Source organism: Calonectris borealis, chromosome Z (assembly GCF_964195595.1).
Source record: "Calonectris borealis chromosome Z, bCalBor7.hap1.2, whole genome shotgun sequence".
Classification (NCBI taxonomy): Eukaryota; Metazoa; Chordata; class Aves; order Procellariiformes; family Procellariidae; genus Calonectris; species Calonectris borealis.
This window is the reverse complement of record NC_134352.1, coordinates 45894275-45921529: the sequence shown is the minus strand read 5'-3', so window position 1 is coordinate 45921529 and position 27255 is coordinate 45894275. Positions and strand designations below refer to the sequence as shown.

The 27255-nt window shown below is 42.4% G+C and overlaps 1 protein-coding gene across 1 annotated transcript in view; it reads right to left on the bottom strand.

The window, feature by feature from the left end:
• The window catches only part of ENTREP1 (endosomal transmembrane epsin interactor 1), a 29983-nt gene extending 8368 nt beyond the window's left edge, over positions 1–21615 (bottom strand). The window contains exons 1-8 of the mRNA XM_075136714.1: positions 21235–21615; positions 18591–18647; positions 8505–8615; positions 6518–6649; positions 5655–5762; positions 5417–5535; positions 736–865; positions 38–110 (exon numbers count right to left, since the gene is read on the bottom strand). Coding sequence (XP_074992815.1) covers positions 38–110; positions 736–865; positions 5417–5535; positions 5655–5762; positions 6518–6649; positions 8505–8615; positions 18591–18647; positions 21235–21615 — 1111 coding nt within the window. The remainder of the gene's footprint in view (positions 1–37; positions 111–735; positions 866–5416; positions 5536–5654; positions 5763–6517; positions 6650–8504; positions 8616–18590; positions 18648–21234) is intronic.
• Between the last annotated feature and the right edge of the window lie 5640 nt (positions 21616–27255).

Below are 27255 nucleotides of genomic sequence, written 5' to 3'. Positions count from 1 at the left end.
AACTGTTCTAGAACAAATTTTAAAATGTATTTTTTACCTTGAGAGGCCTGCCCGTCACTCACTTCCCCCGAATCAACAACTTCCATGACACTTATTTGTAGTGCACCTTCCTGGAATAAAACAGAAAAAAATCACAAGCCACCATCTTTTTTCTGGCACTTTCTAAGAACTGCAACATCCACCTTAGAAAGCAAACACTTTTGCTTAACTGCATAGTGACTGTGTGATATGTGTTTAATTCCACTGCAACACCAAGACTAGTGAATGTCTAAAATCAGTGTTCATCATCCAGGTTGGCTGATTTTATCCTGCTGAGTACTTTCTGGGAAAAAGCACCTGTCTTCTGAAAACACCTGTGAAAAGGGACCAGTGAGCATGGCAAAACCCTGACCTAGTCCCATGTGGGAGGAGCGCAGGTGTGGAAGGGAAGTAAAGCAAGGCGGCCGCACAGGGGTCCTCTAGAATAACCAGCAACAGGTGTGCTCCACAGTGTATTTTGCTCCTTCTCCCACGCTCGGACACAGTTTTCCAACTGGGGAAAACTTTTCAACTGTAAAGGTAAGCGACTAATTAAAATCTTCCATGAAATTTACAGCAAGCCACATTTGTAACCAAACACATTCTCCTGCTATTCTGAAATGAAAAGCTACCTAGGTCATGGTTACCGTGCCTCAGTGCAACCTTACCTTTATAGCGGAAAAAACAAGTTATGCTTTAAACTCCTGTGGGCCATACCTGCTCAGAGCTGTTCTGGCTCCACACAGCTTCGTAAGGAGGAGGTGGGTCCAGAGGGCAGAACACTTCAACGCCTTTGATTCGCGCTCCATAAATATGGGGCAATGGAATCACATCAGAGCCAAGCATCCTGCAACAAACAACACCGAGCCATTCCATCAGGACAGCTTCCCAGCTGCAGAAAAACATAATCAGCTACCAAACTCCACTGGCTTTCCCATGCCGGCTCAGATTTTGGGATCTCAGTCACGGCTAATGAACTCGCCAAGAGCTGCAAGAGATTTTCGCAGAAGATGTCAGGAAATTGCTCCTTAGGAGGTGCCTCTCCAAAGTGTTCACCAGAGCTACAAACCTCTTTGGGCAGTACCGCGCCTGGGAGCTCGTTTCAGTTTTACTTCACAGAGACTCACTTTTGTTTCAGGAGATTCAAATACAGGTGGCAATTCAAAATGTGATAGCCTAGCTCTGATTTTTGTGAACTACTAAATTCTTAATTACAACTGAAATTCAAGATACTTCCGATGTGATGTCTTATGTTCAGATACAGCTGTACGGAAAAAGGCAAACTCAAACTAAAGCCTATTTTTATGATGATGCTTGGCTAAGAATATTAGAGTTGATCAGTTCGTGAAGGCTTGTATGAGGCCAATGTACCTCATGGTTAAACTTCTCAGTTTTCAAAGAGCTCTCTGAAACCTGCAATACAGCAGAAATCCCAAAGACATTTTGCTGTATCATCTTCCTCTTAAGAGGTAGCTCTGAGAGAGAAGAAATCAGAACAGTGCCTCGAGAAACTCTTTTTGGCAAATGCTGATTTTGATAACATAAGCTTATGTTACCCCATTAACACTGGAACGAAGTGTCGTGGTCGACAGCAGAGCTGCCAAGGGGACCTTCTCTACACCATCTTCAGAGAAGTCTGTGACCCAAAGCGTTTCAATTTTCCTCTGCTTTTTAGTACGTTTCAAATTGCTTTTTTGGTACTGAACAAGAACCTCAAGCACAGACAGAAGCCCACATGTTTTGCTCTCTGGACCCACGTCAGGCTTACAGCTATCACTAGCAGATGCGTTCTCTCTGCAAAGAAATGTTACACAAGAGCAAGTCCTTCTTCCCACAGTTTAGGGCTTCTCTAGACACTGGTTGGAAGAAACAAAGACGACTATGAAAATGCTTTTCTTGCAACCTGAGAGGAAAGGGCAGAGTGAATAGAAATGTCTACAGAAGGCTGCTTACGGAAGAAAAGAATCAAACTTCCAAAAAGAGAACTGGGGAGCACTTTTGGGAAAGGCTTCTGTCAAGGTAATGGAAGTAATGCATGGAGAAATTTGAGGAAAAGAAAGAAAATATTTTGATAACTGGTCATTGCTTTTTTAATCTTAAAAATGGGGGAAATGTAACATGTTAAAATAGTTTTTAATTTCAGCCTATTGCATCTGTCCCTCAAAGCTTCAGAATAGTTTTGGGGTATGATGGAGATTGATGCTCCGTTGACATTACTTCTTCACATTTTTTCAGTACGTTCAAGGTAGGCTACAAAATTATACACTTCTTGACCTTAGTTTTGTTCTTAAACATGCCTGATCTGGCCTACTCAGCTCAGTCACACCTTGAAAATTAATGTTGCATCCAAGAACTACATCATGTTAAAACTTATTACAGAACATGCAACTAGAAAAGCATTCCTTTAAGTCCCTTAATATAAAAGCCATTTCCAGGATGTGCACCTTTGTCAATCTGTTCTTTATTTCTTAATTTCCACTCTCTTTTTATGTAAGCAAGGTGAATTCTTGTGTTAGTCAAAAAGCCAGCAGCTTTCTGAAGCGATGATACAGGAAGTTTTTTCAGGGACCGCTGCTGCCAAGAGCCTGCCCCGGACCACGAGGAGGCTCTGCACTGCTGCTGGTAAGCAGGACACTGAGGGGGGAAGGCGCAACCTCGGTCACCTCTCGCCCACCAGAGGTCTGCCCTCACACCTCAGCTGAACAGCAGTGTCAGGGGCTTTGGCCTCCCGGAAACTTTGTGTTTCAATAGCAGGAACACATTCGTGGTTAAGAAACAACTGTCAGCAGCATATGGGTCAAATTCCAGACACATACCGAATTTGAGAATACACGACTTGGATAAGCAGTGGCCAAAACTTGGATAAGTTTTGCAAATACCTCTAGTCCCCAAATGGTACTTTAAACTGGACTGAGGTAGATTTCTAGACCCCAGGTGATTGGTTTGCTGCCGCACGTGGATCGACTCTTCCCTTAAATTCACATGCCTTACAACACTTTGTATTTTATTCTTCACGTGGGAACTCAGCTGTAACCGTTAATGTTGTTGTGCCGATCCTGAATAATAACTTAATTGCTATTTCCTTATTTATGAAATAACAAGATTAGAGGTAGGAGTTGACCAGACATTTGTAATGCTAGTTTGTTTTGTCTACCACTAAATAAGACAAATGTAAAAGTTTTCCCACGAACAAGTGAACAAACAAATTAATTGGCTTTGCTAGCAGTGCCGCTGGCTCTGCCATTTAAAGGGTGGAGGAGAATGGCTACCCGTTCCAAACATGTCCTTGGCACATGTTTTGATCACCGCAGTGTTTCCTTCCTCAAAGGGCTGTATCTGTTTTGGAGTCACCCCAGGTGCAGCTTGCAGATGGTGGCTCGCCACCCTGGATGCAGCTCATGTTACCCCCCCTTTCGCACAAAGGTTTTGGATGGGGGGTCCGTGGGAGCTCGGCACAGAAAGCCGGGCCACGGACGCAGCATGGTGTTCAGGGTGCAGACCAGGCAGGGAGGGGAGGGAGAAGCGCGAGGAGGCTGACTGAGAAAAGGCCAGGTCCCTTCTCAGCCGCTCTGATGGACACCCTGGATCCAGCCTGGGGTGAGTCATATTTCCTCATCTGCCAAGAACGGAAATTAAGTCTGTCTGTTGCTTTAACTTCTGCACTGCTGCATAACTACCCTGAGCACCTTGAAACAAGCAGCCTGATTTCAGAAAGATGTCACCATCACTTAAACGTTACTATCAACAAGTTTTAATTCAGTCGCAGGCAAAGTAGCTACGCAATATTAGACTGCAGAAGCCTTAAATATTGTTCAGTGGCCCCTACTGTGCTGAAAATAGACAAAGAGAAATACTGCTGCTGGGAAGGAGATAACCATCTAGAATGACGAGCCAGATAAAGAACGACAGCCCCATTTTAAAGCAGGGGAACTGTGACAAGCATATTTCAATAAATACCTAATCTTCCAAAGAGATCATTATGCACACGATTCTGTTCTCGTAACTAGCTTGAACCAAGACTCACATGGGAGGTTTTTAGTAACGTTTGGAATTCAGCCCCGGTCTTTGGTGTTTTAGATGAGTTTTTCATTCTAAAATCTATTCCTGTGCCACGTTACTGTTTTCTAGGTAATCCCAGGATCTGTAATTACCTCTGCAAGGACCACAGTCTTGAAAAGTCATGCACGCTATTCCTGATGAAACAGTGAAATAAACAAAACAGTCCCGTACACTGCAAAAAGCAGGAGCTTTAAACAAGAGTACAGTGATACAATCTGCTTGAGCATCACTATATTTTATGTATAAACATGGTGTGTTCACAGCAGAATAATGCAGACTCACCTGAGTCATAAACTAATAAACAAATCTAACCTGCAAGTTACTGTGAAGAGTGTATAACCACCTGCAGAATGAAGGATAACAAAACCCACAAGTCACCACTGAATTGCAAGAAATATAGACGCTAGTAAGTCCCGGTACAGCAAAACAACAGAGTTGATGCTTAATGGACAAGCTACACGATTTTTAGCCCTATTCTTCAAAACAACACAAAAACAGCCCCCACCAAATTTACATTTTAATGTTTCACAAGACTAATTATACCACAGAAGGCAGACTTCTGCAACATAAAAGTTTTCTGCACGTTTCCTCTTACTCACAAGAAAATTCATACAGCTATTATTTTATCCTCCTCCGAATCCTTCTTCCCTCCCCTTTGTAGTAATGAATTAAAAAAAAAAGGGGAGGGGGGGAAGAGATTACAGTGACTTGCGGCTATCCCCCTTTTCTTTCTGGTACGTGAACCCATCCTCCCACCTTCACTCTCACTCCTCCTCCATCCCGCAGCTGCCGCTGCAGAGAAGCCCAGCGATAACGCCAGGTGCAAACCCCGCCTGACCCCTCACACCCGAGCACCGAGACAAGGGTAGTGATTACCTGGCCTGGCAGAACAATCAAAACATACCCTTCAGTCAGCTCTATTGCCAACGAGGGAGAGGGGGAGTCACTCTGGCAGGAAGGTCTGCGGGGGGCCAGGCCGCCGTTCAGGGCTCTCTCGCACAAGCCTTGCCAAGAGGTTGCGCCCGGCTTTCCGTCGCGGCCCTGACCTGCTCCTGCCAGCATCGTAGAAGTTTTCAGCCATGTCAAACTGCGGTATTTCTTTTACCCAGAAACAGTTCCTACAGAATCTAAAGTGAAAACTGCAAAATTATACCCCTCACCCACACTGTATTTATGCTGCCTCCTACTCAACAGTTTTTCTTCTTCCTCCCCGCCCCCCCTGCCTAAAGTCACCAATCTTTTTCAGTTAATAACAGAGAAAATGTTCTTAAAAAAAAAAGGACGATTATGCAGTGTTTCCAAAGACACTAAAAGAAAGGAAGAGAGTATAGAGGTTTACCTGCGACTCGTTCGTGGAGTACAAGAGTGAAAAGTTGCAAAATAGGAGGGAGGCGGCACAGGTGGGACAAAATCATCAGGATCCAAAACATGATCTTGGTCTTCAATCTGAGATTCATCCTAATCAAATGAAACTTCTGTTAAAAACCTTCTGAGATATAAAAAATTGTTGAACTGTGTAATCTAGTGATATTGTTAGTACCATTGTTTATGGCAGGCAACGCCTTGCACTAACTTACTATGCAGGATCTTCTTGTTGTAAAAATCTGTAAGTAACGCAGGGCAGCCGCTACCAAGCAAACTGTGGTGGTGAGAGCATTCAGGGCACAAAGAGCAAAGAGAACTTTCTGAAGAACATGAAGATTATGGAAATTAAAAGATTAAATCAAGGTATTTGTAAATGTCAAAATAATAATAAAAAACTAAACCAAAAACAAACACAGAAAACACAAGGATGACAATTACTTCTTAGAAACATATGTAATGAAGTCTTTAGGACAGGTAATCTCCAAGATCGGAGCAATCTGCAAAAGCTTGTTTTGCCCTACTGTGTGTCCTGACAGAAAAATCCAGAAGGGTTTAATACCGCTCAGATTTACAGTCCATCTATTCATCCAAGAATTATAACCTTCCTCTTAACTTCTCTGTGGGAAATGAAGATGTGAGATAATCACCATTAAAGAAATGTTAAAGCACTTTTATATTTTAAAATGATGCTGTTTGAAAGTTGTATTTTAGCAGTCTGTAAGCCAAGAAAGGCTGAGAAGATCAGAAGACCAGTGAAGGTATGAAATCACTAGCTAAAATTTACACCATATTTACCCATGCAATCTTGTCTGAATTCAGCTTGCATAAAACACAGGAAGGACAAGAACTGCATATTGGATCAGCAATGCACTGGTCAAAACCCGGACATGAGTAAAAAAAAAAAAAAAAAAGAAAAACAACTGTTACAGAACCATAAAGAGCTTCTGACCAGTGTGGAAGACCAGAAAAATAACAGAATTTTTCACAGTAAACACAGCAGTCACCTCAGCACCACACTGTCGCACAAGCGTGGACATTATCAGAGCAGTCATGTTAAGCAGTGTGCGCAGGGTACCTTGAGAAGAAGGTGAGCAGCACTGCACGACTTCATGTGGTGGTACAGCTTCAGTGCAGTCTCTTCTTCTGTGCATTTAGTGAGATGAAATTCTTCACAGCAGAAACAAATCTTGTTTTCACCTACATCCACCTTTAAAACCACAAAACGCCATTTTTTAATTTATTCGCTGTTTTATGCAACATTTTTACCTGCTTAATATAGAGCCTGTGTGTTAAACTATACCTCTGATCGCAAAGCAGACCAGAAATACAGGCTTGTAAAATGAAATTTGTACCGTTTGGTACACCAGTGATTCATGCATTGTAAAGCTATGTTATGCATACTTCTTATTTGAAAGGAAGCTTTACTGATAAGTTCAAGACATTTAAATATAACTTAGTTGTAATCAAAGCTGCACTGATTACTAAGAAAATTTAGTATCCACACTCCTTTAAATGCATAGCAACCTGGAAATTCTTTCTTTGACTGATGTGTAAGCCACTGTATGTGGACTGTACACTTTTTCTTTGATTCATATTTTGCATCTCTATGGATGGAATGAAACCCACAATTATAATCTCAACCCAGTCAAATCAGTAATAGTTACATCTGTACACCACTGTTGTTTGTAACTTTCAAATTGATGTTGTCATCTTAGTTTTCAAGTAGAAATTCAATGTTTCCGTATCTAGGGATAATTGGTTTTTTTAGCTGTCAAACTCTCTAGAGTCATAGCATCAAAGGTCTTCCACCTACATAAACCACTCTACAGGATAATTTATGATTTCAGGAACGCCTTTCAGCTGTACCAACCACAGAGGGCTCCGAAATTCCTGAAACGTTTAACCGTCTGGAATAACAGTAACAGTTCTCAGCATTGCTTCGGTACATTGATATTGGGTGAATCTAGATTGCCAAGTGCTTGTAATCTTGGATTCTCACTGCAATACACCTACTGGCATGTTAAGGAACCAACAATAGCTTTCTTGAAGCCATAAATGAATGAAAATAAATATTCAAAGATCTTTCCATTAACCCTTAAAGTCCTTCAAGCCTTTACACACGATCCTCTTTATCATCAAGTAAGCCTGTATGCTTCAATTTCAACTATTCCACAGTTTCTGGTTCATAAACAGACATTCTTCTACTTCTTATGACACGCATTTGAGAAAAATCTTTTGCATTCTGTCCTTTCATGTGCAGATTGCTTTTTCCTCAAGTAGAAGTGTTCTGAAAAGCTAGTATGATTTGATCTACCTTAATTTTTTTCCTCACAGTTCTTGCTGTAAGATATCAACACAAATTATCCTCACCAGTGAGGCAAACCAGGAAAAACAATGCCAGCCACGGATTATACTGACGGAGCTTTTTGTAAGTAGCTCACCAGTACCCACTCAGGCTTTTTTCAAGTGTGTGTCACAATCTGTGTCACAGTACTATAAAAATCCTTTATGCTAGTTCTTAAATGACTATAATATTAAAATTGTGTATAATGCTGGCAAGAGGGATCCCCTCAAGATATATTTGGGATTCCCTCTTACATGGCCCCACCAAATTGTCTAGAAATCCTTGTACCGAGTCAGCTGTGTCTTCAGATCCTGAAGACAGAGGCCAGCTCTCAATGAAGTCAAGCAAAACCTTTTCTGGTCTAAGTATAAATTTTATAAAATTTATAAATAAATTTTACTCTAATGAAGAGTAAAACCTTTCAGAACATATACTTTTGGGGTCTTCAGCTTTAGGAGCTGAACACCGTATGAAGACTCCACCTCAAAAAAAACAGGTGTTTAGGAACACAGACAATAAAAATATCATTGTGGATTTCAGTGAGCCTGTTCACAATTTGAATGCAATCAAGGCCTGAAACAGAGAGTTTTCTTTTTTCCCCCACCATGCTGTAGCTGCATTACTTGCATCTCTACATTAGCACATTTTGTGATCCCAGCATGGCAAGCTTACATGGCATGCCATGAGGAAACACATGTAAATCAGTATGTCTGCTCACCAAATCGCATCTGGGTACACTGGACACAAACTGAACGCCTTGACATCCTAATATAAATCCAGCCAGGTTCAGCAGAACACAGATGATAGACAGCAGAACAAATAGGTTAGCCTGGAACAGCAAAACAAAGTTAACATCAGTGGGAACAGGATCACGAACCCAACTCAAGGAACCCGTGGCAGTGCAAATCCCACTCCTAAACTGAAGCTGGGAAAAACACTCCTTTTCAAAATTCCCCGTGATTTCAGTGCCCCAGGGTATCTTATCTTAAGCCAGTAGATGGTTACTCCAAACACCTTTGTCTTCTCTCTCTCCTTATTCTGCACTAGCTGTGCAGAATAAATAAATAAATAAATGAAATACATGCCACTATTGAAAAGTACAGGCAGCTAAAGGTTTTTTGGAGTGCAAAGTATGATTTGCAAGCCTTCCACTGTATGTCAAACCCTTCCACTGAGTTTACCTCTCAACACATTTAGATCAGTAAGAAACCTGAAGAGGAAACATCTTAAGATGACATTCATTCTGCATAGAATTTCCAAAACTATTTTGCAGAACAAATAAATGAAAAATATTTGTCCCAGTTCAGTGAGGACAGAGACACTTAAGGGACTTTGGTTATATGATTTTATTTCCTCCTGGCTACTAAAACCAGAAACACCTCCATTGATAAATCGGACAATACCTTCAGTTCTATAAACCATCTGAAAGACCAGCAATGGCAGGAGTAGTAGAGTACTTGAAAAAGGACAAGCAGAAGCAGTGGATAAGATGGAATCCTACTTTCATGCATGCCGTTACAATCTGCAATCTGTGCTTATATGAGACCGGATACAGATTTAAACACATGTAAGAACTTTTCCTGTCCCAATTCATACATGCAAAATTCTTCTGTACGGCAGGAGGGAATACTATGGGCAAGACTACTACTTTAAAGACAAATAAAAATAACAGGTTCCTCTCCTGACATGTTTAAATTTTAAGCACTCAATTCTACAAAGCAAGTATCAGGTCTTTTATGTCCAAAAGAATCCTTGTTAATAACAGTCTGCTCACTCGGACTCCTTTGTATCAAAATAGCCTAAATTAAAAATCCAGGAGATGACAAAAAGCTGAGGAAGAGAAGGAAATCATGAAGGACATAGGCTCAGTTCTGCTCCAGATCGCTTTACAGCAAATCCAGCAACAAGGACTTCCTAAACATGCACAAAGACAGCGATCGCCTTCCAAATTAATTTAGCTGATGTACCACAGTTAGCTACCTAGGAAGCTGGTCCAAAAATAAATCAGAGCTGTGTTTCACAAATTATGATCCCGTTTACTGAGGTTCAGGGAAAAATAATTAGCCCTGAATGGACAAGAGCCAAAGAGCATTACTGTGCAAGCTCATTCCTTAAATTACAACATCTCATTACTAGTAGGTTTTACAGAAGCTTGACCATAACATTATCACATAAGGCAGGTTCTAATGTCAAAAAAAAAAAAATTAAAGTAGCTATTAGTACTTCTCTGAAGAGGATTGGGACTATTTTGTGTTCGACATACTGAGAACAATCAATATTAAGAGGAACAGTAATTTCTCCTAGCTTTATAAATATCATAAAACCACAGATAAGAGGTTTTTAATGTTAGTAAGGACTTTGAGTGCCATTTGTTTTTCTGTACGAACACAGAATTTAATAATTTTTTTGAAATTAACTCCTTGTTCGGCACTCAAATGAATCAATACCATTTCTTATGCTTTTATCTAGATTATCTCAGTTACCCTTTTGATTAAAACTACTTTGAGAGAAAGAAAATTGGTAGACAGGTATTTCATAAAAAAAAAAGCTTTTCATCTGTGTTCAACACAGGGCACTGTAAACTAGAAATCAGCCAGTTGTATAAGTGAAATAGAAGCTGTTTCAACATAAAACATCTTTATAGTACAAATCTCAAGAAATGATATTAAGGAAAACAAGAAGTGCATTTGTCCTGTTTCAACTGATGAAGAAATGGAGGTTCTGAGCAAAGAAGTTACTTGGCCAAAGTAATAAGTCAAGAAAGATTTAAAAAAAAAAAAAAGGAGGTAAATTCACATATTAATTTTCTCCTTTCTAACAGAAGCTGCAATAGAAACAATCCAGTACACAGCTATATAAAAAGTTATATATAAAATCCAGACTCCTAATGTAATTGTTTACAAAAAACTGAATAAAAAACACATAGGTTTTTCTAAAGAAACATGTTAAAATTAAAGAAGAAAAAGGAAGAGAAGGAACATTATTACAAAAATGCAAACCAAGAATGATAATTTCTACATTTATGTTCTAATAAATTCCACCATACAAAAATGAAATCTTGATCTGTTTTTTATTATATGTATAGTCTATTTTTGGCTGCATAACATAATATTCAGATAATCCCATTGAAGAGGCAGAAGATAAAAATAATTCTTCTACACACAATCTAAAACACTACCATGATCTGAACCATAACATTCGCTACTACATACCCAATAGTGGACAAGAGAATATATTGTCCTTCAGCATCGAGAGAAAAAATCCTTTTTTTTTTCTGCTTCATCACTGGTCAGCATTTTCACAGAATCATCGAGGTTGAAAGGGACCTCTTGAGACCTTCTAGCCCAATCCCCTGCTCAAGCAGGGTCATCTACAGCAGGCTGCCGAAGACCATGTCTTGTTGGATTTGAGTATCTCTACAGATGGATACTTCACAACCCCTCTGGGTAACCTACACCAGTTTTTGACCATCCTCACAGTAAAAAAGTTGTCTTTTGCATTCAGATGGAATTTCCTATTTTTTCAGTTGTGCTCATAGCCTCTTGTCCTGTCAGTGGGCACTGCTGAGAAAGGTTTAGCTCCCTCTTCTTCATTCCCACCCATTAGCTATTTATAGAGATGGAGAAGATCCCCCCTGAGCCTTCTCTTCTCCAGGCTGAACAGTCCCAGCTCTCTCAGACTCTCCTCAGAGGAGAGATGCTGCAGTCCTTTCATCATCTTTGTGGCCGTTCACTGGACTTGCTCCAGTATGTCCATGTCTCTCTTGTGCCAGGGAGCCCAGAAATGGACACAGCACTCCAGGTCTGGCCTCACCAGTGCTAGGAGAGCAGAAGGATCCCTCCACCTGCAGGCAAGTCTCTGCCTAATGCAGCCCAGGACACCATTAGCCTTCTTTGCCACAAGAGCACTTCGCTGTCTCGTGGTCAGTTCGTTGTCCACCAGGATCCCCGGGTTCTTCTCTGCAGAGCTGCTTTCCAGCAAGTTATTCCCCGGTGTGTACCAGTGCCTGGGGTCACTTCCCTGCACAGGCAGGACTTTGCATTTCCCCGTGTTGAACTTCATGAGATTTCTCTCAGCCCAGCCTGTCCAGGTCCCCCTGAATGGCAACATTTCTGCCCCGTTTTGTATCTCCTCTGACCTTGCTGAGAGTGCACCCTGTCCTATTGTACAGACCATTCACTAAGATATTAAGCAGTACTGGCCCCAGTATCCACCCCTGGGGCACAACACTGCTGACTGGCCTCTGGTTGGGCTTTGTGCCACTGATCACAACCCTCTGGGCCCGGTTGTTCAGCCAGTTTTCAATCCACACTGTCCACTTATCTAACATGTACTCTGTCAGCTTATTTTATAAGATATATTCTCCTGCAGATGCAAATTTAAACATCTTCTCCATCACTACTCACCTACAAGTAAAAACAGGTGTTCCACTTTATCCCAGTGAAAGATCCCACCCACAGGTAAACCAGGAGAAAAGTACTCCTCAACTTAGAATAAACAGGCAAAGGCAAACATGCTATTTTAAAAGCCAAAACAGAGGTAAATAGTCTTAACTGCAGTGATAAAAATGGAAACAACTCCAATTATGACTTTAGTTTGGCTCACAGCCCTTGTCTTTTGAGTATTAGATACACATGGACTGTGAACAACTGCAGAAAGTCTTGAGGAACGTTATATGAATTAAACTATAGGAAAGCAAACTTTATTCTAATGTTAGACACAGTATTTGCTAATGTCTTGCATGGATGATCTCTTCCAGGTAAAAAATCATCATGCACTTTGAGGGCTCTGCAGCAGCATAAACTTGCATGATAAGGCTCTGATCATTCATTCTGCATGGGCAGACTGCTTGTGCTCCCGCTGCTGCTGCCATTGAAGCTAATATCTAATGCCAGAGAGGAATTGCTTTCACTTCAATATGCACACACAAGACTGATGCTTGAGCAGACACTTAAAAAATAGATGAAAGAAAAACATTTGCTCTACAATCATCAACTCTTATATGCGTTTACATCCTACATATATACTTTATAAACATCCTTCTAGGAAAAGGCAAGTCAATGGATTAATTTTCCATATATACAGCAGCAATAGCAATAACTAAGCATTAATTATGGGACATTACTAATTTTCTATCAGTTGTGACAGCTATTTATTGCACCATATGGAGACCTGCAACAGTTACAACTGGCAATGAAAAAAGCCACACAGAAGTAAAAGACAAACTAATTCATTTAATAAAAAAGTCATATACTTCAAATGCAGCATTAAAACACCCCATATGAATGAGAGAAAAGCTTTTTCAGCATAAAAATAGATGATTAAAAAAATGAGAGGAGACCTGACTTTGACCTGATCATAAAGACTAAAAGCCTCTCTTAAAGGCTTTTCATAGTCTTACACTTAAAAGCATATTTCTTTTTATTTGCTTAGACTGACTTTAAAACCTTTGTATGAATACCATTTATTGACTTAGTGGTGGAGACCTGCATGCGAGCCAAGATGTTAACATTGAGCTACTTTACTTCTAAAATCTAGACAAACAGGCACTACTACAGTAATTCTCACTAAAGCCAAATGACTTTGCTTATTATGAAGCACATAGATAGGGAGAGATTTTTTTTGCAGGGTTAGGGTCATGACCTTCAGCTTCTGTTCACAGTGCTTTATGTTGTTACTAGCAGGCTTAAAATTTAAGAACGTCACTTCACTAGCACCAGAACTAAGCATCTTGTTCTAAACATTAAATTTTGGTTAAATCTATGCAAATTAGTCAAGGTGCAGATATCAAGAAGGCAGTAGCTAGCCCTAAAAATCTTTATTTTAAAGCTGCTGGAACATAGTTGTCTTCTGATAAAATTTTTCAATTAAATAAAAGGTTTACTACAAATTTATTCTTCAAAAATTTACAACGTTTTAAATAAATACCTCAGTTCCATAAACTTTTCTGTTTTCCGATGAAGATCTGTAAGTTTTTGTCATGAAACCAAAAAATGTTAACACTTTCGAATTAAAAAAAGGCAGTGTTTGTAACAAAAATTTCACTGCAAAACATGACAAGAATCCAGACTGAATGACTCATGCTGAACACGCAACTTGGACTTTTCTGAGTCAAACCCCACAAACCTTTACATGAAAGCTAACGACACGTAGCTGGCATGCTAGCTAACAGCGGAACCATAAAGCACTTGATGTAGCTGAAAGCCAGAGCCACATTCACCCAGCCTGCATCCACTCCGTTAATTTCTTGATCCCACGCATCTGCGGGTACCGAACAGGTCCCCAGTGCTGGCAGCCGCCACAGTTACGCTCTACCCAGCATAACAGCCTGTGTCTTCCTGCGCGCTTGCACTCCTGTCACTTTTCATGCAATCACAGCTAAATCTTCTCTTTAGCAGCAGAACCCAAGCACCAAGCAGCCACCAGAGATATGCTTAACTTGAAGTCTTTGTTACAGTCGGTGAAAAAAAAAAACCAAACCCACAACCAGAACGCCTCCTAAAAAGCACACTCTACAGGATTGTAACTGGAACGTGACTGGAAAGGAAAGGATGCTTCACTAGCAGAACGATTCTGCATTCAGCAAAGCACGTGTGGCTGCAGGCAACACCTGGGAATACAACATCAACTCACAGTGCGTTGGCTAGTCCAAACTGGCATACAAGCAAGGACAGAGGCTAATATAGCAAGCATGGCCTATGGGAGACGTGAATTGCCCTCAATGCATATGCAATCAAACAAATAATGCAGAATTGATATACCTTCAGAAAAGAAGTTAGGTTCCTTCAGTTAAAAATAAGCTCTAAAGCCCTATGAAAGGAAGGAGTTTAGGAGCAGAGAGGAAGGAACCAGCTTCTATACAAGTAGAGAGTAACATCGAGCCCAGAACGGTTGAGAGTCAGTACCCAAACAACTTTGTGGGGGGAAAAGTTTCCCTTTCTCTACAGGAAGAAGCTTCTTCTCTGGAAGAAATATCAGGTTCAGAGCGCAAGCGTTACAAGCTGACTTCCAATGTCAATTGACAACTGATACCCAGAACAGAAAAGCTGCAGACAACTAAAAGCAAGGTGAGATTTCAGAGCCAGGCTTTTCAGCAGCTGTATTGCTGAAGGCCAAACCTCCCCTGCAAGAACGTCCTTCAAAAGATATGATTGTAATTTGATTTTGCCTTGCAGTAGCCTGTCTCTGGGACCTATTGGTTACCTAGTATCTTCCCATGCTGTAATACAGCCTGGGTGGCAAAAAACAACAAATGTGGCTCTCAATTTTATTTACTAACAGGTCTTATCACAGCCATCCCTCTTCAAGACTGGTTTCCTCTCAGAGATGGTGCTACTAAAGGTCCACTACAGCTGTAACTAATAGGTTTCCCTTCCTTTCTCCCCTCTGGGGGAAAAACATGAGCGACCGAAACGCAGCAGCCCTCTCTGCCTTCAACGCCACAGCCTGTCCCCAGCTCTTTCTCACGACATCGCAGCCCCGCGCTTTCTCCAAGCCACAGCAGCAGCACCAGAGCCTTGCCATCACGGGAAAAGGCCACAGTTGGGTTGTTTTTCGCCATGACCAAGGCCTCGGATTGAAGTGGCAGCCACAGGATAGCCTGGCCGTTCACAAAGAAACAAACCCAGGCAGTGAGAAATCATCTCCTAAAGGGGGAAGATGGAGAGAAACATTTTGTGGGCCAGGACACCAACCACCCTTTTACTGGAGGAGCTAGACTGCTGCCATGCAGAGGAGCTGCAGGCAAAAAGCGTACTCCAGCAGTTTTCAGAGACGAAAATGCTGAATCCTGAAATCCTGAATCAGAGTAGCAAACAGGTTTCTTTTAGAAAGAATTAGTATTTTTAAAGGGGGAAAAGATAAATGTGAATTGCATTATAAAATTCCTTAAGTACCAGAAACTGACCATCAAAACCAAAAATAAGTAATACAGGAAGCCACCAGAAACAGCATTACCATGTTCTTAAGCACATAAACCCTACCACACACTGCTCTGAGGAACGGCACCTCCTCATGAATAAATTCTGTCACCATAATTCTGTTCAAGACCCAGCTCTGGGAAGGACAGAGGGCTAAATGATGGAGCTCAACCATCTACTCTTAATTACAGCCTAATTGCTACATCTGAGAGCTTTCAGTACACACCACGATAAATTAAAATCTAGATATAATTATCCAACTTGGGCAGAAAACAAAGCTATTTTGCGAGGTTTGGATGCATATGAAGAATTCCAGGAGCTATCTGCACAAGTTGAAGAAAGTATGAAACTGAATTGAGTGACTGAAAACAGCTCTGCATAAAAAGAAAGATGAGAAGAGGCCCTTCCTTATGATCAAGAGAGCACTTGTAGATTGAGACATGACTATATATGAAAAAGAATAATGACCACTTAATCCCATAAGCATTCCACCAACTGTTGAGCACAGTCCAAAGTCTCTGCATAAAGACAACTAAATTCTGACATAAATTGCTGCAATGTAAACCACAGTAATTGATATCACTCCTCAGATTTCTGGCATGGCTCTAGCACAGGTACCCAACGTGCTCAATATTTGGGTTCAATAGCAATCTTATAAAGCCGCCTTCATGTGCAATCAATCCTTTCCACAAAGCTCACTTGCCGCATAAAGGCATTTCTACACTTGGCACCTGCTTGAGTTAAGGGCTGTCAGGGAGAGAGCTGTGCGGTCTCTGCTTCCTTCACAGCAGGGAGGTGGCTCTGTGCAGGCAAGGGGAAAAGGGATTCAGTCCAAAAGTCGGGAGAGAGGAATCCATTAGAAGTGTATTTACAAGAAATAAGTGCAAAGGGCCTTGCATAAGGAGTAAAAAGCGGAGGGCAGTCACAGCTGGAAAAGGGATATGGTTTAGATCTGAATGCATTTTATAATTTTAGTTAATGAATGTCATAACTCTAAGCCATGGCTGTAAAAGGAGGCTCATTGCTTAGGTATTTAGGAAACTTGCTTTTACAATTCATACAACTCCTCATAACTCCCAAGAGAAAATGTTCAAGTTACTAGAGGGTAGTAGAAATTTAGTGCTAAATAAATATGCTCACAGACACTAACAATCTATCCTTGATAGACCATAGCTAGTTCAATGCATTATGTCCTTAGCCTCATGAAATGTTTAACGCTAATTTCCTTTTTTGCACATAGAATAGAAAAGAATATTTCAATTGGAAGGAACCTACAACGATCATCTAGTCCAACTGCCTGACCACTTCAGGGCTGACCAAAAGTTAAAGCATATTATTAAGGGCACTGTCCAAATGCCTCTTAAACACTGACAGGCTTGGGGCATCAACCACCTCTCTAGGAAGCCTGTTCCAGTGTCTGACCACCCTCTCGGTACAGAAACATTTCCCAATGTCAAGTCTGATCTAATCTGGCTTTCAAAAATCAGACCTCTATAAAATACACATACAAATAAGAAAAAAAATACAGGTTCATAGAATCACATAATCATAGAATAACTGGCTGCAAGGGAGCTCAGGAAGACTCTACTATATCCTCCTGCTCAAAGCAGGGTCAGCTATGGATCATAGCAGGCTGCTCAGGGCTTTCATCAGTCTCATCTCAGGAACTTCCCCATCTGCTGCTCCCCTGAGCAACCTGCTCCAGCACTCGACCGTCCCAAAGATTATTTGATATAAATGAAAGGACCAGGAAGAGTTTGGTGCTTTCATATTTAAGTAAAACTAGGAAGGGCCCATAAAGTTTATACAAAGGAGAATATGAAAGGGTGAAAGAGCAACAACAGACAAAAGGAAACTACAGCAACAACTTGCTGTAGAAACAGCACAGAACACAGGCAATATAGAAACAGAGAGCACTGTGCAAGCCTCAGGCATTTTGAGACAGATGGCATTTATATTTATTTTCATGAAAATATGGTCCTTCCAGATTGGGAGCCCCAGACACCAAGCTCCTCTTTCTATCCACAGAACTGGTAAAAAACTTGCTTTGCTCTGCCTGTGCTAACCAATGCACCACTGAGAAACAGCAATTTATCCACAGCTCACACATCTGATCCTTGCTACTCCTCACTGATGACCATGACCGAAGCGCTGTATAAAAATAAAACAACTGCTTTGGCCCGGAAATAGTCTTCAGAAGTGACAGTAAGACTGGGGAAAAAAACAAAAACAAATCCCAAAAAAAACCCAAAGCAACCAACTAACCAAAAAACCACTTCAAAATCTTTTTTTCAAATCCCAACTCTGAGACACTGAGAGCCACGCAGCTTCAGACCTCACTCACAAACAGAAACAGCTTACACACCCTGTACACCAATGTACTTCTCTCAGAGCAATGTAATGTCATCTGTATTTGAAACAGTAACACTGGATACTTACTGTAAGACAGCAATACTTAGGTTAGCTCTCAAACTGCTATCAGACACTGAAACAAACAGTACAACTGAGCTAAGCTTTAAGACCAACTCCTCTGTGTGAGCTTAAGCAGCACTGCCTCAGAGAGCTAAATTATTTATACTAAACCAGCACTTTCTTATACCTACACAAACACAAAAAGTGCTCTGTAAACAACATTAACACTTCCTGCAGACGTGGTCCACGCTTGCCCTTATGGGAACTCCATCCTGCAGCAAAGAATACAGCCTTTCACGGGCTTTGACTCCTCTTTCAATAGTTATGATTCTACTGTTTAAAAAAAAGAGACTCAACAGCATAGTCTATTTTTTCAAGGAGAAAGAAGTGATGATTTTTTTTTTTTTACCAATGACTATTAAATCAGCATCATCTTCTGATGGTGCTTACAACAAGTTTTAATCCATACTTACCAAAAGCATCATCGGCCTCTTCCATGTTGTTAAGCCTAAGATTCCAGATAAGATTACCTACAACATCAAAAGACATAGCATTACCAAGAAGTTAACAACTCTTCACAAAATGCCATTTTCATGGTATTTATCACTGCTCTGATGAAAGATTCTTTGGAACACTACAACAATGCTGGGAAGACACGAAGATGCACTTTAAAACAAAGAATCAGAGCCTGTGCTGATAAGGTTCTTCACTCCTAAGAGCATCCTGTGAAATAACACAACCAAATTTTAATCTGCTCTTTTCTTATTTTTTCCTCCCAGAAAATGTGCATGGGGACAAGAAGTTATGCCAGGAACTCCGACCTCAACAACTGCCTAAAAAATTACTTTCACCCAACTGAGTACTTGTTTTATGCAACATGGCTAAGCAAATCTAAAAACTGGCTATCTCTTGTCCACCTTCGGTCACCACTCCATCGTTTCACTAAGTGCCTGTGAGCACCCAGTCTTGCCTCTTCCCTTGTGCTGACTCTGGCCCTCTTCTGACTATTTCAGTAAACTAACTCCCAGAGCATGAACCCTACCAAAAACACTGAAGAGCACCAAAACTATCTCCCTTGAACTGACTAGCTGTTTAGTCGGATGAATGCCAGTATCAGCACAAGGAAAAGAAGAGAAAGTAAAAGCATCCCCTTCTGCAGCAGTAGTCGTTAGACCAAACTTGCTGAATCACAGAACTGAACCCTATGACTCTTCACCTCAGAGGGCAAAACAATTAAGGAAGGAGAAAGCATTGCTGTAGAACTGAAGCAAACAGCATACCCAAATACTCTCTCACAGTAAGGAGGGGAACCCTCATAAAGAAAGGCAAATCAGTTTTTCAGCAGGTCCCGCAAACAAGCGGGTATATTTTTAATTCATGGGACTTTGTGACTAAGCCAAGTCACACCAAACTCCTACCCTAAAAAGAAACAAGAAAACTAGAACAAACAGGAAGTTGCCCACTAGCATTTTTAATAAATCCCTTCTGTAACTTCATTCACTTGACATGATCAATCTGATTTAGCGTAACGTGCATATATGACTCGGCCAAAACACCTACTGATATCATCACTGGTGTTGCAAAACCACATACGTAACTCTGTAGTTTCATAACAAATTATTTTTTGAATTATGTGAGTGCAAAATACTCCCATGATTTTATAACAAAGCACATCAATACTGTGTTTTGCCCTGAGGGCAACAAGACGTATTTCATTACATTTGTTAAAGCTTTAAGATACATGAAAATAAAGTCTTTCTCAAAGTTTTCCTGACCTGCACTTAACCAGTGCATCATAATCAGCATGTTGCATCTAAAATGAAAAAACCCAGACACATCCTCAACTCCAGCTTTTAATTTCCTCTACCTTTCCAGGTTGCTTCTGGGCTAAAGTTTTCACTCGTGCTGTTACACCCGAAAGGCATTTTTGGTAACTTTTCTGACTGAATATACCATTGTTTCAGAGCTAGTATTAAAAAAGTAAATGCCTTAAAGTTAATGCCTTCTTCCTTATAAAGAGACTGAATACTTTACACCTGCAATTTTAAAACATTCTAAAAGCATAAGCATGATTCGTGAGCAGGATTTAAACTTCTTTTAATCTAGAGTAAGAAAAAAAAAGAGATGAAAGATCACAAGAGAGATGCCAAACATACACATTTGGATGGCCTGGGTTCCCTCCCCTCCCCCCATAAAGGCTGTCTGTACTCTCAGAGATGAGCATTGCATTATACACACAAATAGGAACTACTTGATCCCCAAACCGCAGATCACTGAGCACATTTCTACAGGTCGTGAACAACATTGGAAACGTAATTTAGACGTTTAAACCGAGGGACAGGCTGACGCTGTTCACACCAGCAGCAGGAGCAGAGCATGCCAGCCACAGAATGTGACTTGCCCATTGCTCAAGGGCCCACAAACTGGGCACAGTCTACCTGACTATCTCCTACTCCTATTAACTTCTGCTTACTACTGCCTGGCTTCTGCAATACCAACTATTATATATTCTGTAAAGGTGCAGTTTAAAGCAGGGCTCAATAGGAGACGGAATAACTTCTCTCACTACTCTTTACAAAACTGTCATAAGCCCATCCATTTTTTTCCCAGGAACATCGCTGTATTACCTCTCTCTCACTAGGGTAACGGTATACAACGCACAAAAGCAATATACGACACCTACATACACCACGACTTGAGAAAATCCTGTTTCTAATTACATGTAATAATTGAGTACCTTTTTTAGGCTAAAATGCACACCAGGAAACAAACCCCCAGTCTAGTCACGTTATCCTGTTGGGGTTCACGCTGCCACCCGGGTAAAACTGGTAGCAAAAGCGTTACAGTTTATTACTTCCAAGTAGGAGGAGGCTCGCTCTTTGCTCCCGGAGAAGCGGGAGCGGACGCCTCTCGGTGACAGACAGGCGCTCTGCCTCGGAGGCTCCAAGGCGTACTCCAAGCTCCGCGCTCGCCCCGCGCACAGAGCCGGCGGGTCTCCCGGCGCTGGGCGAGCGCCGGCAACGGCGGCTGCCGCGCCCCCACGCCGCGCCCCGGCACCGTGCCGGCCCGGGCGGCCGCGGGTCGGTGCCCGGCTGCGGGTCCGCGGCGGGCACTTACCGAGGAGCCGGCCCAGAAGGGACAGGCGTTCTTCACCTGCGGGGCGCTGCTCAGCGACAGCGCCCCGAAGTTCAGCGCCACCAGGGAGCAGCCCAGGACGATCTGCAGCAGCCCCAGGGAGAGCAGCGGTCGGGCCGGCAGCAAGCCGGCGCCCGGGGCCGGCGCGGCGGAGAGGGCGGCGGGGCGCGGGTTGCGGTGTGGCGGCAAGCCGGGGCGGCAGCCGCGAGAACGGAGGGGCGGCAGCGAGGGGTCGGCGGCCGCGGCGGACAGCGAGCCCGCCGCCGCCGCCGTGCCGGCGGGGGTGGCCGCCGCCGCCTGGGGCAGCGGGGCGAGCCCCGGGACGGGGCAGCAGGAGCCCGGCAGCACCACCGGCAGGGACATGGGGGCGGCGGCGGCTGCTCTCCGCGGACGGCCGCTGCGGACGCCGGGCCGGGCCGGGCCGGGCGGGGCTGGCCCTCCGCCGCCCCTGTGCCGGCCCACCCGGGTGCCGACTTCCTGTGGCGCTCCCCTCCCCGCACCTCCTCGCCGCCGGGGGAGACACCGCCGCGCCGGCCCCGGCCCTGGCCGCCGGCTGCCCCCGGGACAAGCGGCCGCCCGCCCGCCCCGCTGCCCCCTGCCTCCGGCGACCCCGCCAGGCCGTGCCGGGGCCACCCCCGCCGCCGGCATCACGCCCGCCGCGAGGTGCCTCGCCTGACCCCCGGTCCCCGCCGCATCCCGGACTCTCTCGGCCGCAGAGCCACGCCACCCCGCCCCGTCCCGGCATGGGTGTCCCTGCCATGTAGCTGCTGCCACACGGACCGCTTTGTAACAGCCTTGGCGGGTTTTCCCCCTGCCTTTGTCAACGCGCTCCCTCCCACCCCTCCTCCCTTGCCCTTTTTCCTTTGGTCACTGTCGTTACCGAGCGGTAAGCCTGAAGTTTTAAAATAACTCTTCCTGGGAGGAGGGTGGGGGAAGCCAATGGATTGCATTTCGCATTGTTGGCGCCCTTCCCAACAAGAGGAGGTTTGGCAGGCAAAACGATGTGTGTGTACATATGTGCATGTGTGCCTGCGCGCATGCACCGTGCCATGTTGGCTGAGCAAAGATAGGGGCAGAGAAATCTCTTTACCCGGCAGAGTTTCGTTTCCTTCCTTTTTCCTCCCCAACATTTTTCCTGGGAAAAGCTTGCCGTGACCGTGGCCTTCTCTTCCACTTGACACGCTCTAAGGAAAGAGGCTCAGGAATTTATTTCGGCTGTGTGTGCTGCTCTCTCCAGTTCAGCCAAGGCAATTTTATACCTGTTGGGCTTGTCTGGATGTGACTTTGAAAAATAGAGAATCTCGGATATGAAAAATAGAGCTTTTACTACTATAGGGAAATAAGCCATGTTAAAGGTGTCATTGGCACAGGTGGCAGCACTCGCTCCTCTGCAGAGAAAGGTGCAGGTCCAGCACTGGGGAAAGGATTTTGAAACTGTGTTACAATAACACATAAGGTCTTATACAAAGAAAGGAAAAGATTCATCATTAGAGACGCTGCTTTTGGAGTTACATCCTTCGTGCATCTCTGTTGATTTTTAACCTGAAGATTCAGGATTTAGAGCACTCCGTACCAAGAAAAAATCATCTGCCACCCTGAACCACCAAGTTGCAATCAAGCCCTCACAAATCAACCTTTATACCAGGGTTTATGGACCAGGGTTTGGAGCAATAGATTTTAACACACCGAGATTTTAAGACCCGAGCCCAGCATAAGAGAGCTGCCCCAGTGCTACTGCCCTTGCATATGACTATATGCCGTTCCCAGCCTTTAACTTAGCCATTAATTAGTAAACATGTAACTTTAACCATATTCATAAGACTGAAGAATATCACGCACATGCTAACTTACATGACACTTTCTATGATTTTGCCTTTTATTCTGTTGAATGAAAGTAGAATTGCAGATACTGTAAATATGCTGAAAGCTCACTAATACTGATCCACTGGAAAATGCTATGTCCATATATTTCAGGGCTTCAGAGTAGATGCCCCAATCTTAGCTTGCCAAATCCACAAAACGCAGCCAGAGATAAAAGGTGCTCCATGAAAGGACAGATTTCAGCCCTATCCAACTAGCAGCTTGCTTGTAACAAGTAAAAACAGGGTATCTGCACTTCATCTAGTGAAAGGGATCTTGTAAATCTTGACATTTATTTCCAATTTCTTCAGACATGCTCTTCTTTTTAACTTCAAAAAATACAAGCTGAAAAAAAGCACATCAGAACAAAAAGTTATTTTCAATCTAAAGCAACGAGTTGTTACTTCATGTCTCAATGCAAACCTACAATGTACTAGTTTATGAGCTCAAAGTTCTCAGTGTTTTGGATCTGCACATTGCTTTCTCTGTAGCCTCTTACTGTCTTGTCTTAATCTGGGAAGCAGAAAAAATATCTAGATTCTTTTTTATCACATGCTCCGTGTCACTCCAAGTACCTGAAACTCCATAGAATCATAGAATGGTTTGGGTTGGAAAGGACCTTTAAAGGTCATCTAGTCCAACCGCCCTGCAATGAGAAGGAACAACTTCAACTAGATCAGGTTGCTCAGAGCCCCGTCCAGCCTGACCTTGAACACTTCCAGAGATGGGGCATCTACCACCTCTCTGGGCAACCTGTTCCAGTGTTTCACCACCCTCGTTGTAAAAAATTTCTTCCTCATATCTAGTCTAAGTCTACCCTCTTTTAATTTAAAACCATTCCCCCTTGTCCTGTCGCTACAAGCTCTATTAAAAAGTCTGTCCCCATCTTTCTTATAAGCCCCCTTTAAGGACTGAAAGGCTGCAATAAGGTCTTCCCAAAGCCTTCTCTTCTCCAGGCTGAATAATCCCAACTCTCTCAGCCTTTTTTCATAGGAGAGGTGTTCCATCCCCCTGATCATTTTCATGTCCCTCCTCTGGACCCGCTCCAGCAGGTCCATGTCTTTCTTGTGCTGAGGGCTCCAGAGCTGGACGCAGTACTGCAGGTGGGGTCTCACCAGAGCCGAGTAGAGGGGCAGAATCACCTCCCTCGACCTGCTGGCCACGCTTCTTTTGATGCAGCCCAGGATACAGTTGGCCTTCTAGGCTGCGAGCGCATATTGTCGACTCATGTCCAGCTTTTGACCCACCAGTACCCCAAGTCCTTCTCGGCAGGGCTGCTCTCAATCCCTTCATCCCCCAGCCTGCATTGCTACTGGGGGTTGCCCCTACACGGGTGCAGGACCCTGCACTTGGCCATGTTAGGTAGCTTCCCAGTCTGTGCAATGGTGATTGTAGTTACTTTTCTCTCTCATACAGAGCATTAGGTTCCTTGAAGTCAAGAGGCAGGTACTGTCATACATCTGCTCAGAAGCCAGCAGAAATGTTTGCAAAATACTTTACATATGATTATCTCCTGTGTAAATATGTGTACATCCCCCCCCCCCCAAATTATCCAAGATATTTGAGCATTAGATTTAACATCTGACTTGTTACTTACATGCTCATGTATAAACAGCTATGACAGTTGCAAATAAATGGAAAAAAAACAAATGCCTGGTGGGAAAATTTCATATTTATGCTTGAAAATATATACACCTAAGAAAAAATAGAATTGTAAGAAATAAACTGATTTGTCTTGATCGGAAAAAGGATATTGCTGCTCATACAGTTGCTCCAAGTGAACCGGTGGGATTTCTAATTGGTGAAAGCAGCATGCTTTTCTCATTCCTACTTTTATATTTTATATATATAAGGTGAAGTCATTTAAGATTTATACTGACCTGTTCTCCTTTAACACTTTACCACTCTCTACAGATTTCTGTTGATTCATGACATAACTTGTCTCTTTAATGTTATTCTTTACTCTGGTTTATCCTGGTTTAGGTTTTTAAAAGGTTGATGATTTACTCTAGCAGAGGGAGGTAGTATTTCTAACGCAATCACTGTTAGTAATTCTATGCATTTGCAGCCACTAGACTCACTTGTCAGCTGGTGCTATTTGCGTCATCAACCCTAAGACATAAAAGTATGTCTAGTATAAAACTTTGAATCAGCTTTTATACTTTTAATAGTGAAAGTCCAAGGCAGTGGTGTTTATTTCTCCTTAAACATATGGAAATACACATGTTCAAATTCAGTGAAGAATTCATCTTCATGCTATCTAAAAATTTTGAATTTTTTTAAATCAAAAAGCTATTGTGAAAAGAAGTCTTATGACTGTAAGAGAATTTTCTATAATGATTTTTGTTTTTTCTCTAAACACTGCGTCTGAGCAGGGATATGTCCACTTTATTCATATGCAGACAATATTGACCTCCACAAAATCATAACGTGCCCCACAGTTGTTCCTTCTTTGTTTACTCAATGCATCGGCTTTAAGACCTCATTTATTTTTCAAAAATAACCACAGTCAAACAAAGTTAAAAAATACTTTTTAGTTAATGCAGTTTTATAGTTTTAAGTATCTGAATAGACAAGGAGAAAAAGAACAGTAAGGTTTTTTTTATAACCCATCATGGACCCTGCTATCCATAAGCATGTCACATTAGAACACAGTTCACTGAAACTGTGGTTTTAAAGATAACCATTATTTTATATGACTCGTAGTCTTAAAAAGCAGTCCCTTTAACAATTACCAAAAGCTGAGATGCTATCCTGGATAGACATACTGAAGTACCAAAAAGAAAGTTAATGGCCACATATAAAGATCTTATATTAGGTTTTAAACAGTTCTGCATGTCTACCCTTCAAGAATCTGCTCTGAAGATCTTCCAAATCTGTTTGAAATATTTATATATTTTACATAAACTTCAACAGGGGGAACATATCAGCAACTTTTCAAATTACTGCTGTTACGTCCTGTTTTCAGCATTGTGGCTTTGCTGAGTCTCTGCTGGGGATTGCATTGCAAAGTAGTGACAGTAAACATAAAGGTATTATGTTATGAGACCAGGACAGCACAATCTTGCTTCAGAAAAAAAACCAAGAAGACAGAGCACTACGCATTTTGCAGGACCACATTCGGGACAAGAGACCCAAAGTTTCCGCAATGTGGAAATATGAAAACTCAAAACCAGCAAGTGGCAAAACCAGGAGTATGACTTAGTCTTTAAACACTGAAACATCCCTTTGAATACCTTAGTGGTTCTTTTTCATGCTGTGTCAGCCACATGGTAGTAATGACATTTAACTCCAACGTGTGTGTGGTGGCAATATAGGATTTTAGTTGTTAAGAGTTTTCTGCAGAAGATTCTGTCAGGACCTTTGCTGTCTGCCTTAAGCATCCCTTGAAGCCATCACCAAAGGGCACCTTGTAATCTTGCTTTTTTGATCTTTTGACACAGAAAACCCTTCCTGAATGCACGCCTCTACAAAAAAACCATGAAACCCTACATTAGCACTCTTTCTCTCTTCCCACACCTCTTTTTTGTGGTGAGTTGGAAAGGAAGCAAAGCAGCTCTGCAGTTGGTTACAGCTAAGCAATGTAATGCCTTCAGAATAAAACCTTACTTATTAGCCACCCGAGGGCCTAGAGGCCCTCAAATCAGCATACCTATGACAAACTTAGCAAAATCCCTGTCAGCAAGGAAGCAAACCAAATAGACATTTACTTTATGGAATCTCTGAGGGCAAGATTTAAAACTCCTTTATAGCCATCAAGGACTTGGGCACAAGTGTTGACATTGACCAGAGGAATTACAAAACTTTCCCATATTTGCCCCAGGACAGAGAGGGAACCAGCTTGCTTCCTTCCAGCTTCCATCAGAGTATTTTTTCTCCCATGTGAGGAAGTTCGAGCTGTCCTGCTGTTGCAAGGTTGGCTGAATGTCAAACTTGGAGGATGGTATTAACTTTTATGTAGTCATCATCCTAAGTAAATCTTGCACTTCAGAAATGCAAAGATAGGATTCTGTCCCAATGAGTTAACAATGCAATCCAGAAAATGGCAGTGACTATTATAAATGACTGGTAGCCGGAGAGCACAGGAAAAAAGGCTACAATGACAACATGTCATCCACATACTTTTGATAGAGCATGTAAAAC